Here is a 13996-nt window from a genome sequence, read left to right on the forward strand (position 1 = left end):
ATAGAAAGGGAATCATTTTATTTCTAAATCATTACATTTCTAAAGCCAGAATCCTGGAGATACAAAAAAAAATGGCTGCAGAAATTTCTTCAGCTCATTCCTTCTGAAATGGCTTAGATTCTTTCATAATTATGCTAGTCCTCTCCTTATTTTCATCTTTTTAGAGGAGGAGTTTGTGTTTTTCTCTCTTGGTTTAAAATGAGGTTGAAGAAGACAGATATCTGCTTCACTGGGAGGCAGTGCAATTTACATAGTCATAAAGCAGAGTGGTAAAAATCCAAGAACCCAAATAGAGTCCTGCGCTACCACATCCATAAATGGAAAATAACAAGCAGGGTGGAGAGGGAAACTCAGTGATCTACTGATGTTTACTGCCTGTTCAACCCGGGAATGAAAAGCAGCCAGTTTAAGGTCCTTCTTCTTTCTGTGACCATCACTTTGGCTTCCTGGCCCTATCCAAAGAGGACTGGACTACTTGGTGAGAGTAGAGGATGTGGGTCTGGTTTTAACAGCCAAAGCCAAAAACGAAAGTGGATGTAGTCATTCCAGCAATTCGCTTGAATCAATTGGATAATTATAGCAACTGTCCACTTTTTCTGGGCTATGGGGACCTGGGCTTTGCGAGTTCTTACAGTTGTAGTGTAGATAACACAGTACAGCCCACTTATCCATAGGGGATATGTTCCAAGACCCCCAAAGGATGCCTGAAACAGTGAATAGTACCAAACCCTATATAGACTATGTTTTTTCCTATACATACATACCTATGATAAAGTTTCATTTATAAATTAGCCACATTAAGAGAGTAACAACAATAACTACAGTCATGTGTTGCTTAATGACAGGGATATGTTCTCAGAAATGTGTTGTTAGGTGATTTAGTCATTGTGTGGGCATCATAGAGTGTACTTACACAAACCTAGATGGTATAGCCTACTACACACCTAGGCTATACGGTATTAATCTTATGGTACCACCATCATATATGCAGTCTGTCCTTGACTGAAATGTCGTTATGCAGCACATGGCTATAATAATAAAGTTGGCTTTGGGGACATTAGTAAGTAAAATAAGGGTTACTTGGACACAAGCACTGCGATACCGAGACAGTCGATCTGATAACCAAGATGGCTACTAAGTGACTAATGGGCAAGTAACGTACACAGCATGGATACCCTGGACAAGGGGATGATTCATGTCCCACCCAGGACCGAGTGGGATGATGTGAGATTTCATCATGCTACTCAGAATGGTGTGCAATTTAAAACTTATGAATTGTTTATTTCTGGAATTTTCCGTTTAATATTTTTGGACTGCCATTGACCGCAGGTAATAGAAACCACGGAAAGCAAAACCGTGGATAAGGGGGTACTACTGTATTCAAATATGATTCCTCTGCCTGACATCACTCTTCCTTCTCATGTTTCTTTTTCCTCCATTTATACTGTCAGTCAAGAAAGATTAATTTCTATAAATGTTGAGGTCATGAAGACTATTCTAATGAGAGTAGCGGGCATATCCAGCGGTGTGTTTCTGGGCAGTCGCAGCGTCCCTTGAAGTAGTCAGAAGGACAACGCTGAAGGAAGGGTGGCTTTAACCATCCATGAAAAGACCATTGCTTTGAAATGCTTCACCAGGAACTCCTTATTTTCATTGTAGAACCAGACTCATACACACATGAAAAACCCTCCAACACCACAACAGGATGGGGCATTATTGACCTTGACAGGATATCCCAGATGGCCAATTAGGAATCATTGCTGTTAATTTGTTAAGCTCAGTATGAAAGTCAATGCTGTCTCATCCACTGTCAGAAGGGGTTTCTGTCTAAGAAGAAACATTCTAGACATAAAAGACATGCCAAGAAGAAACATGATGACCTCAGAGGGGTGGGAGTCCTGGGACAGTCAGCAGGCACATGGAGATGAATTCTGAGTGCAAGGGATGGAGAGAGAACAAAAACAACCTGGAAAGTTTCCATGGAAGAAGAAAGCTTCCAGTGGGGATTTCAAAGAAGAGGAGAGGTAGGCAAGGATAGACAATACCTAAGATGGTCCCATATTCATGAACATGAATGATTCACTTTTGAAAAGGGATTACTAAGGATGGTCAGGCTTCCCTAGCCATGAAAAGATCAGTGTTTCAACACATTTGGAAGTTTAGGTGAGAGCATACCAACTCAAAAATTATTGAGCTAATTTTTATTTTTCTAAGTAGTGCTTCTCACTAACAATGTTTCCTTTCTATCATTATGACCAGGAGATGGTAGTGTTTCTGCTGAAAATGAGGACAAAAACAAAAGCAACTCTAGACTGATACGTGAGGATCTATATTTGGAGTTGCTGTTATTTTCTCCAGTTTTCTTTGATTTTGAAAAATTTGATAGAATTTTATGATATTAAAAAATGAAATATCTCACACACCACTTCCCTGGAGATCTCTGCATTGCAGCCGAGATGGCATCTGAGGTGTAATTTTGCTGCTTTTTCGGAAAGAAATTGGAAGTCTTAGGTAAAATGGCAGTTGTCTTGAACACTGACAAATTGCTTTTAAGCAGTTGCTTCCAGTTTCAGTTACTTTGAAGGAGTTAGCAGAAATATCTCGATTTTATAAAGAGACTCAATTTTCTCCTTGGGCTCACTGGAGATGCGTTGGATAAAGGAGCTTGAGTTGAGTAAGTTGTGAGTTCAATCTTTTCTCCTGTCTCTCCAGCCAGCACTGCACTTGGAGTGCTGTCAAGAGCTTTTCCTAACTGTGGCTCTCTTTCCTTTTAATAAATTCATCACAAGATATATGCTCAATACTATTCTAGTGGAAACAGAGGAAGAAGACGGTCCTCTATTTATAGAACTTTCTAGTTGAGGAGCCAAGACCCAGGAAACAATGAACAATACAAGAAAATATTTTTAAATGCTGAACTCTATGAACCACACTAAGCCCTGAAAGTGGTCAAACAAGATCAGTGAGGATTAGAGGGGTTAGGCAAGACTACCTAGAAGAGGTGCGCCTTCAGCTGGGCTCTTGAAAGATGGGGAGGATTCTAATCAGTAGAAGAGGAGGGAGGCTATTCCAAGCTTGTGGGGAGTAAGAGTCAAGAGAAGCACATAACAGTGGTGAAGGTGGGAAGGAACACGGCATATTACAGGACAGAGAACGGCCAGCCTAGAGAAGAAGGTGTGCGTGTTGGTGTCAGAGAAAAGAGGATGAGTATCAGGTTAAGGAAGGGTCAGACTGTTTTACAGAGGGCCTTTAAAACAAGCTGAAGAACTGAAATTGGAGAATATGGTAAGGTATGGTAGTTACTTCAGAAGAAAAGTCCAGACTAGAGTATCATGCAGCATCTATAATGCAGGAAGGACAGTACAGACACTCCTACAGCATGAGGTGACTGGTTTCATGGTAAAATCAGAAGTCAGGAATCCTGGGAGGACAGGACTGCCACCAGTTATCTGCCTAACTTTTAAGTCACTCATCCCTGTGCACCTCCCTGGGGTGCAGAGAGTGAAGAGGAATGTGGTGTGAGTTGAGGCTGGAGGGACAGTCCTAGGAGTCTTCCTTCACCTCCCTAACTAGGTCGACCCCTCCCAATTATGGGCTTTTATAATACCTTTCCTTTGTAGCATGTGACACAGTTGTGATTTTATATCTACTTGCATCATTATGTGATAAATGTCTGTCTTCCCCACTAAACTCTGCAAGGGCAGGTTCCACGTCTGTTTTGTTCACTATTATGTCTTGAGCAACAGCACAGTGCCAGGTACTTAGTGATTGCTTGACAAATGTATGCTGAATGAAAGAAGGTAGATATTTACACTCGGGCCTCTTTAAGCCTAGAAAGAGAGAAGGGTGGAATGAGGGTGTTCCCCTGTGGTTGGGAGTGGGTAGGTTGAGACCTTGATGGGGAAAGACGGGCAGTGTGGTTACTGTCTTCTTAGGATTATCTGCCTATGCCAATGTGCCACACATGTCCTCTCTTTATTCTCCTGCACTGGGAGAGGCCCTTGTCACACTCCTATGAATAGCTCCCACCAGATAGTGCAAAAACTTGGGACTCTAGAGCCAGGCTAACAAGGTTCAAATTCAAGCTCCGCCACTTACTACCATGTATCCTTGGGAAAATCACTTGACTTCTCTGCCTCAGTTTCCTCATCTGTAAAATGGGGATAATAACTGTTCCTCCTTTGTTGTGAGGATCAAATGAGATATTACACACAAAAGTGCTTAGACCACTGCCTGGCGCATAGTAAGCGCTAGATATGTACACCATCTACCACATACAGGTTTGGCTCTCAGTACAGTTGATAGCCTACCCCAAATACCTCTCCCTTGTCTAGAGTCCAAGTACATAGCCTTCCCCTTTGCTTTGGCAAGATAGGCAGGAGACAGGAAGCAGAAATGATAAACGGGGGAGGGAAGCTGGGTGTGGGTTTGGGTTTGAGGCCTGCTTGCCCAGAATGTGGCAGTCCTACAATCTCTGAAGAGATTTTTTCTTCTGATAAAGATTCCCTTAAGGTTCCAGTGGCTTTTTGAGCTACATTTCTAGTCCAGATGAGGTTTGCTGGAGTGCCAGCAATGACACGCACCCTGCCAACACTCTCCTGACTGTCTTGGCCTCAAAGACATGTCTAAACAACTGAGGTGGGGGCTGAGATTCAATCCACAGCTAAGATTGCCGTCTGACCCAGGAAGAAAGGCACACATTAGTGTTTGGTGACAGTGCAGAGAGCCTGTCTGAATGGGGCCCTTTATATTAAGGTTTGCAAGTTCAGCACTCAAAAGGTTATTTCTTCTGCAGTATTTTGCCTGCAATTAGGGTGGCCAACATAGGGCAGAAGTGTGTCTGGGTTCCCCACTGTATGAGTAATATGCTTATACAAGGTATACCTTTGTAAAAACATCATTTCAGCAGAAAAAAATAACTAGGTGCTTCAAAAATTAGAACTTCAAAGCAGATTCAATCACATTATATACAACTGAAAGATGTAAAGAAATTTAAAGCAGGGGAAAAAAGCAACAATTTTATGAAAAGTGTAGGATTTAGTCCTTATAGGAGAAGATGAAAGAGAATGGTTTATTTAGGCTGGAGACGAGATGGCAGAGAAAGAACTTAATGAATTGTCAAGGGACAACAGAGGATCAGTAATAGCCAGCTTTTATCTGTTGCTTCTGAGGACATAAGAAAAGAAAATAGATTTATTTGTGACAAGAGAACTCTTGAGAAGATGGTTAGTCCTAGGATCTGTTAGCACAAGAAGGACTAGAAATTAGGTTCGGTATATGGAGTTTCTGTATACGGAGATTAAGCGAATCAAAAGGCAAGACTGTCAGAGACAGAAGAGAAGGTGCAATTCTACTTAACCCCAGGGTAATAAATATAGTAATTATTATATGAAATATAATGATTATCACTCATTAAGGAATAACTCTGTACTGGACCTTCTCCTAGGACTCTATGTCAGCTCAGTTAATTTTTACAACCTTTCTATTGGTGGTAGAGCTTAGCATCCCCATTTTCACAGCTGACAAAACTGAGGCTTTAAGTGGTTAAGCAGCTTGTCCAAGATAACATCACTAGGAGACGGTAGCTCTGCAACATCAAATCTATGTCCTTGTGGCTTGTGGCCTATGTCCTTTGCACTGTATTGCCTCTTGGATGCAATAATACATCTTCTTGCAGTTTCCTTTCTTTTATTAATTATTCTTCAGTTTGAATTTCACATACCCTTTTCCCCAAACAAAATAATCTCAGCCTAAAAATTGGATTATAGCAATTAGCTGGTTATAGTAGCAACCACATGTGCATCTCTGCTCAGTACGGACTCTCCCCTTTGGAGCAGACTCAAGTTACGTTGGAGCAAAGGTGGGAACGGAGCTGAGGAACAACATACTCATCTTTCCTGGATGCAACATAACAGCTGTATTGAGGTACGGATACCCACACACTGTGAGAAACAGGTATGGAAAGATTCACAGCCTTACTGAAGCATAAATCAAGTTAGGCTGCAAGTAAATCCATACTGACTTATGAGGGCTGGTACAAAACGCACATTAAAAGGGATGAGAATATACTGGTACTCAGAATAAGTTAATTTCTTTCAAAAAATATTAATTATAGCGTCCTAAAGTAGGATGGGGGAGAAAAACAACATGGGGCTCAGGAATGACACCAGGTAATTTCCTATTGACCATGAACCAATGTATAGTCAGTACCATCTACCACAGGCAATCAATGATTCAAAGGAAGAAAACACAATCATAATATTTTAGTAGCATCTAATTCAAACTATGACTAACTTTCTGGCCATATTTCCAAGCTAGCGTGCGTTATTCAAAGAGCACCTATATTCTGTGTCTAGTGCAGTGGGGGGGAAAAGATGAGACACAAATAGTTTCTGCCTTAAGTAGCTTATACATTGGTAGGGATGACAAGACATGAGCACAAATAATAAAAGACAAACATGACAAGGTGATAAATGCTACTGGAGAAGCACAGATTAAGTGCTGAGGGGTCCTAGAGCAGAGGGAAGGTTACTCCCAACTTGCAGGATGAAAAGAACACTTCATAGAAGAGGCGGCATTAGGCTGGCTTTTGAAAGATAAGGAGGATTTAGGGGTGGAGAAATTAAGGATGGAGGTGAGAAGGCAGAGAAGACAGAAAGGCCTTCCAGCTAGTATTTATCAAAATGTGCCTGAGGACTCCCTGTGTTTGAATCTGGGGAAGCTGCATTTGAGCTATGTCTTGACGAACTGGCAGGATTTCCACAGGCAGAGATGGAGGCAACGGATATTTCAAAAACAGGCAACATTCCCTCCTCTCAACCCTTACTGCACATGTACAGATGTGACCTAAGCAGCCATTTGTCTCCTTTTCCTGCCAGTTCCTTATGATGAAACAGCTGCCACTCATTCACTCCAAATTTGGTTGCCATATGGTTGGAATTAGATGCTTTGACCAATCAGAGACTGACATTGGTTACTTTTCTATTGGCTTCCTCAGGTTCCAGACTTTTAATAGGCTCAATTTAAGTGCACTAAACTCAGATGTAAAACGTTCCTTTCAAGCCACCCCCAGTCATCCTCATGATCTTAGGAATGGTTTCTCAAAGCAACAGTCTATGGACGACCTGCATCAGAATGGACAGTGGGGGTTCGTCTAAATGCATATCCCGGGATCCTACCCCAAAGCCACTGAATCAGAATCTCTGCAGCTGTGGCCCAGGGATCAGAATTTCAACAAGTTCTTCAGGTGATTCTGAAGCACACTAAAGTTCAAGAAGTATTGAGGGGCAGAGGAGAGAGCAAAGCTACAAATGTAAGAGAGCATAAGAACAACGTGAGTGGAAGCTGAGGTGCATGAATGGAAAAATGTGGGCCTATAAAGGCAAGCTGAGGCTTGAACATGGAAGGCCTTCACTGTCAGAGTCAGGGGGTTGACATGTATTTTCCTGGCAACAGGGAGCCGTCCCCTTCAATGGCAATGAAATGGTTAAGAGCCTGGAGTCTGGAGCCAGACTGCCAGGATTCAATTCTTAGCTCCTTGACTCACTAGCTACATGACTTCTGGCAAGGTTCTTAACCTCTCTCTGCCTCAGTTTCATCATCCATAAAATGGGGATAATAATCGTACTCACCACACAGGGTTGTCATGGGATTAAAGTGTTTGGAACTATAAACTGTTTAGAACTGTGACTGGCATATTATACTATGTGAGCATGAAGACTTTTGAGTTGGGGTGCAGCAAGGTTAAGGCTATCTTTTTGGAAGATTAAGCTGGCAGTAATGTATAGGAAGTCAACTACCCATCCCCTACCAGCAAATCCTTTAATTTTTTCCTCTAACTCAGTGGTTCTCTTGGCTGCACATTGGGATCACCTACCCCCACCTCCCCAGCCCTGGTCTGCACATAAATTTACCAAGGTCATTCCAACATTCACCCATGTTGGGGATTTATGGAAATGAGGATTTGTGTGGTAGCCACTTTTTATGACTCTCACTAGAGTCTCCCATCCAAACGAAGGAGACAAGCTCACTGGGGTAACACAAAACTATACAAAATGATCTTGAGAAGATGACGATTCCATTTTGGATATAATTTGAGAAGATGATGCCTTCCATTTTACTTGTATTGAGTTTGTCACCATCTTACTGTGGGATTTTAAAAAATGCACCTAAATTTGCCCTGCAGTCTTCAAAATGCTCAAAACACTCTGCAAGGCCCATTCTTCCTTTTAAGGCTGTGCATGGAAATGGGCTGTGTTTTATAATACAATAACCTGGGGACAAGCTAAAAGGGGTTAAGGAAGGAGAGATAGATACTCACTTCCACTTAAGATGACTCCCACCCCCTCTCCTCTGCTGCTCTCCAGCATAGTTTCTTTTAGGCAGTGGCCCTTAAAATCAGAGCTTTTATAGTTTCCTTTTCCGAATGAAAGCACTGGTAGAAACTATGGCTACCATAGAAAATTCCCTTTCCCAAGAACCCTGTACAGGTATTTTCCTCTCTTCTAAGTCCTGCTCAGGATGGCAGCACCCTGGGTCTTGGGATATGGGACACCTACCTCTGCACACCCGGCAGCAGGAATCCGGAACAGAGACTGGAAATGCACAGGTTAACTTGGGGCAAGTCTTGAGACCACAGTACACATTTCCCTCCTGCCAAGGAGAAACAGAATTAAGGTCAGAAGGATCTGGGATAAGAGTAAAGGCTTAGCTCAGTAACTGAGTTGAGCAGGGGCTTAAAACATGGCGCGTCCTTTCCTGCTGCTCTCCCATAGTCGGTTCTAGGTACTTCCTAAATTTTATCATGTATTGTTTGTTTGATACTTCCTACTTCTCCACGCCAGGGACTAAGTCACAGAAGAGCTGGCAATCCTAGTTGGGCATACTGATCTAAGATGGTACAAAGTAGTCAGTGTGGGGGCTGCCACAGGCCTCCAAACCACCAAATATAGTCTCGCTCCTCTCTTCTCTGTTCATTGTCTCCCTTGGTTCCCACACGCCCCAGCTGGATGTTAGGGATTTATTGGAATGAGGATTTGTGTGGTGGCCACTTTTTATAACTCTCACTAGAGTCTCCCATCCAAACCAAGGAGACAAGCTCACTGGGGTAACACAAAACTGTAAAAAATGATCTGAACTAACAGTTCAATTCAGCACGAGGCAAAGGAGAGGATCACATTTACTTGCTGTTATGGCTGTCTTTGCAGAATCTTCATTCTTTAAAATTCTATGTTCCAAACATTATTCCTTAAACCTGTTCTTAATTCTTAGATGCATATTATTCTGGGGCTAGAAGGGCTCCTGAAAGGTCATTAGGAAGGCAAAGCCACAACCAAATTCTCCCAAACTATTGAGATAGTATATTTTTACTAAAAATCCCTAAAGGAAGAGATTCTGTAACTTCCCTTGGCAATCCAGAATTTAATGCCCCTTACAAGCACAAAAGTTGTTTCTACTTCTAACTTCATTCCCTCACACTTCAGTGTAAACACTCATTTTACTCTCCATTTTCTGGTTCAACCTATTGCAGTCTCCGGACTATACAATTAGATGAGGATATAATCCATATACTTTATTCCTGAAGTGCACACAGTTCTTTTGACAAATAAAGTCACAGGAATAATCATGTTTTGTCGAGACACTTGTCACTGCAGGGCACCAAGAACGAACTGGTTAGTAGACTACTTCAGAGATGGGAACTAAGAGACAGCCCATTTTCTTACAAATTGGTTGAGTGACCCTAGATAGTGCCAGTAGCTTTTCCACCCATAGCATTCCCAAGGCTTCAAATAATCGTGTCCTTCAGATGAAGGCTTTGGTGGTATAACTACTGTGAAAAGGAGTGCAGATCAACACCACCAGCTCTTCTTTGCCCAATACTACTGATCTGACCTCTTCAACACAGTTGTTCAGGGCAGATGAAGATCGGGGAGTCCAGATGGGCAGGGAGGCTTATGATTTAGATGCAGTTCACCTTCCACTGAAACATCCGACAGTGTAGGCTCAAACTAAAGGTATAAGTACAGAGGGAGCTCTCTTATTTGGGTAGGGGCATTAAGATGGGGGGTCTTACCGAACAGCTGCACTGGGTGCATTGATTGGGTTGCCGGTTCTGAAACAGCCCTTCGGCCACGAACAGCTCACCATGTTGGTAAGTGGTCCCGTTGTACTCACACGACTTGCTGGTCACCCTATTGTTCGCTTGGGGTAAGGAGTCTTCTGGGACAGGGTGGAGAAAAATCACACCAAGTATTGCCATCATTGCAAAACAGTCAAAGAATTTCAAATCCCAACAGCAGATGGGGCTGTACCACATATAGGGAATTAAAAGACAGTCCCTAATTCAGTGGCTGATGACTTTAGATAATATTAAAGCAGCCAGACAAGAATAGCAGCTGACATGACCATCCATCCATTCTTTCAGTTGTTAAGCATTTAGTGAGTATCTACTATGTGCCAGGCGCTGTGACAGGCACTAAAGAAAGATCAGAGAAGAAGGACAAGGCCTCTGCCTTGGTGGAGCTAACAGTCCTAGACAAATAAGATATTAACCTGCCTGGAAGGAGGGCGAACTTTCAGAAGAGGAACCATCTATTATAACTATTCAGGTAAATTTACCCCTTTCTATGTTTTATATCGTTTGGTGTGTGCTTATATGCTTATTCCGGCCTCTGGGGTTCTGGAGTCTTTGCTTATTTTTAATCCCTCAATCAAGACTGCCCCTCCCCTCCCGCTCTTTTCCATGTATTGAAGTCCTATCTGATTTTGAAGGCTCAGAAAGAGTCCCTTTTCCTCCACGAGGCATTCCTAATAGCTGCAGCCCACGATCTGCACCTCTCAGGGTACCTGATGTCTGAAGCACACAATTTACAATCGAATATTATTGTAACACATATTTGTCAATTTTAGTCACCTAGCCAACAATTTACAAAGAGATTTCTCATACATTATTACAATGAAGCCTCATAACAACCCTATAAATTAAGTAAGATAGATTCTTATCTTTATTTTCCATTTGAGAGTAACAAGTACCTGAGTTTGAATAACTTATCTAAAGTCACAAAGGTAGTGAATGATGAAAAAGGGAATTTAAATTTGGTCTCTTGACCCTAAATTCCATCTTCTTTCTATCAACCTATGTATACATGTGTATGTATTGCTTTTTTAAGACTTGGAATCTGCCTTACACATCTCTTTTCTCCATGGAGTCTAGACTGGGTTGCCATGTAGCAAAAAGTCAATGCACTTAGAGAGTTGATTCTAAGTGAATGGTCTCAAGAAGTCTTCTCATTGGTCTTCCTTAAAGTGCATGCTGCACATGTATACACACACACCCCCCCAAACAACAATGAGCAAGCCCCCAGAATAAACTAATCACTGATGTACAAATTAACAACAGATACAAGCAGAGCTTTGAAAGTGCCTACTGTGGGATAGTAGAAGAAGAGAAATCAGGGGAGTTGTGTGTTTCATTAGAGCGGAGGCTTAGGGAGATAGATCATCCTTTCTTTCCCATCAGTCAAACCTATAATGAAAATGAGTCCAATTTATGGTGGGTAAATTATATCTCGATACAACTGTTTTAGAAAAACAGAATAAAATTATTCTCAGGATATAGGCGAAAATAATAAAGGCTGATAATAATATCCATCACTATCAACATCATCATCATCATCAAACAATAGCTAACACTTATTGAGCTCTAAATAATATGCCAGGCATAATGGTGGGTGCTTTTCCATACATAATCTCATTGGTTCTTACTAATTCTGATGCAGACATTATGATTATACCCATTTCGCTGATGAGGAAACTAAGTCTTAAGAAATTAACTTGCCCAAGGTCACGCAACTTGTAAATGGTAGCACCAGGATCTGAACTGATGTCTGACTGATTCTAGAGTCTTCCCTCCTACCCACTATCAAAGGAGGGTGCCAATCACTTCAAACCTGTAACAAGGAAGGGATCATTTAATTTAAAACCAAAACAAACAGAGTATGAAGGCTGTGTTGTCCCTCTAGGATGTTTTGGTCTAAAATCCCCAGGGGCCGGCCTGGTGGTACAGTGGTTGGGTTCGTGCACTCTGTTTCAGCGGCCCAGGGTTTGCAAGTTTGGATCCCGGGCGTGGACCTAGCACCACTCATCAAGCCATGCTATGGCAGCATCCCACATAAAATAGAGGAAGATTGGCACAGATGTTAGCTCAGGGACAATCTTCCTCAAGGAAAAAAGAGGAAGATTGGCAACAGATGTTAGCTCAGGGCCAGTCTGCATCACAAATAAATAAATAATAAAAGAAAAAGAAAGAAAAAATAAAATACCCAGAAACCTGGGGCCAGCCCCATGGCCAAGTGGTTAAGTTTGTGCACTTTACTTCAGCAGCCTGCAGTTCTCTGGTTCTGATACTGGACATGGACCTAGGCACCACTCATCAAGCCATGCTGTGGAGGCATCCCACATAGAAGAACTAGAATGACCTATAACTAGGATATACAACTATGTACTGGGGCTTTGGGGAGAGAGAGAAAGAAAAGAAAAAAGAGGAAGATTGGCAACAAATGTTAGCTCAGGGCCGGTCTTCCTCACCAAAAAAAAAAAAAAAAAAAACCCACCTAGGAAACTGATATTGCCCTTTCTCTAGCTTCAGTGATTTTGGTAAGTACCTTAATTCTATATTTTGCCATATAAGTTGATCTAGCTTCAATTTATGAGTAACTCACTCACTATTTATTAAGGACTCCTTATAGAGTAAAAGAGAAGTTCCTTAATTTTGCCTTAAAAAGAAGAAGCCTTAGCTCCTAGAAAGAGTTTAAGTCATACTAACTGACCCTTTGGTCTGGGCTATGAGTCCCTGCTCCTGCCCACAAGTACACACAACCAGACAGCTGCAGCTGTGAGACACGAGTGAAACCCACTGGAGAAAGGTCAGGAGCAGGGCCATTTGCTCCCTGGGCTCTAATTATACCAAATCTCAGTTTTTTGTGGTGAAGGAAAACTAGGATGACCTACAAAATAATATTTGCCATGACTCTTACAGGAGCTGGCAGATCTCTAGAATACCAAAAGAAAAAAAAATGTTGGAATTACTTTGCCTTAAAAGAATGTGGATTGATTTTTGAATTGGGCCCTCAACCGAGGGTCCAGTGGTGAAGCAACTGCAGAGTGAGGTTTTCCAGTGGAAGCATGACCTTGAGAGTCTTTCTTGCAATACTCTTTAGAGGAACCTGGCAGGGGAATCTACTAATCCACTCAACAGGAGACAGAGAGAAAACAAAGGAGAGGAAGACAAAACAGAACCAAAGAAAAAGAAACCAGTTATGGTCATGCTTAATACTAGTTTTATGCAATAAAATTACCTTAACATCTTCCCATTTATTTTGATTTCATTCTTCTAACATCCCTAATGGTGTGGTGGGGGGTAGAATTATGAAAATGAGGCTACTGATACCCCAAAAGAATTTGCCCATTTCACACAGCTATTTAATAGGAGAGCCAACTTAGAAATATAGTTTTCCTGCCTTGAAGTTTGTGTACTTTTCACAGAGTGGGTGCTAAAACTTGGGGCCAGAAAGGAAACGAAATCAGTACCTTGAAGAGAAATTTGTGCTCCCATGTTCATGGCAGCATTATTCACAATAGCCAAGATATGGAAACAATCTAAGTGTCCATCGATGGATGAATGGATAAAGAAAATGTGGTGTATATATATAAATGGAATATTATTCAGCCATAGAAAGAGATCCTGCCATCTGCAACAACATGGATGAACCTGGAGGATATTATGTGAGGTGAAATAAGCCAGACACAGAAAGGAAAAAACAGCTTGGTTTCACATATATACGGAATCTTAAAAAGTTGAATACATAGAAGCAGAGAGTAGAACTGTGGTTACCAGAGGCAAGGAGGTGAGGGAAATGGGATGCCAGCCAAAGGATACAAAGCTGCAGTTACGTAGGAGGAGTAAGTCTAGAGATCTAAAGTACAGCATGGTGCCGAC

General features: G+C 41.8%; 1 protein-coding gene across 8 annotated transcripts in view; it reads right to left on the reverse strand.

Annotated features, from left to right (window-relative positions):
- The window catches only part of CHRDL1 (chordin like 1), a 112264-nt gene that overhangs the window by 32305 nt on the left and 65963 nt on the right, over positions 1–13996 (reverse strand). For 4 of the 8 annotated variants that reach the window (XM_008540098.2, XM_070605928.1, XM_008540100.2 and 1 more), the window contains exons 5-6: positions 10073–10215; positions 8559–8652 (exon numbers count right to left, since the gene is read on the reverse strand). In XM_008540098.2, the coding sequence (XP_008538320.2) occupies positions 8559–8652; positions 10073–10215 (237 nt within the window). Of the gene's footprint in view, positions 1–8558; positions 8653–10072; positions 10219–13996 lie in introns of all 8 variants that reach the window. The other 4 variants (XM_008540099.2, XM_008540097.2, XM_070605929.1 and 1 more) reach the window with 1 other exon arrangement.

This window comes from Equus przewalskii, chromosome X (assembly GCF_037783145.1).
Source record: "Equus przewalskii isolate Varuska chromosome X, EquPr2, whole genome shotgun sequence".
Taxonomy (NCBI): Eukaryota; Metazoa; Chordata; class Mammalia; order Perissodactyla; family Equidae; genus Equus; species Equus przewalskii.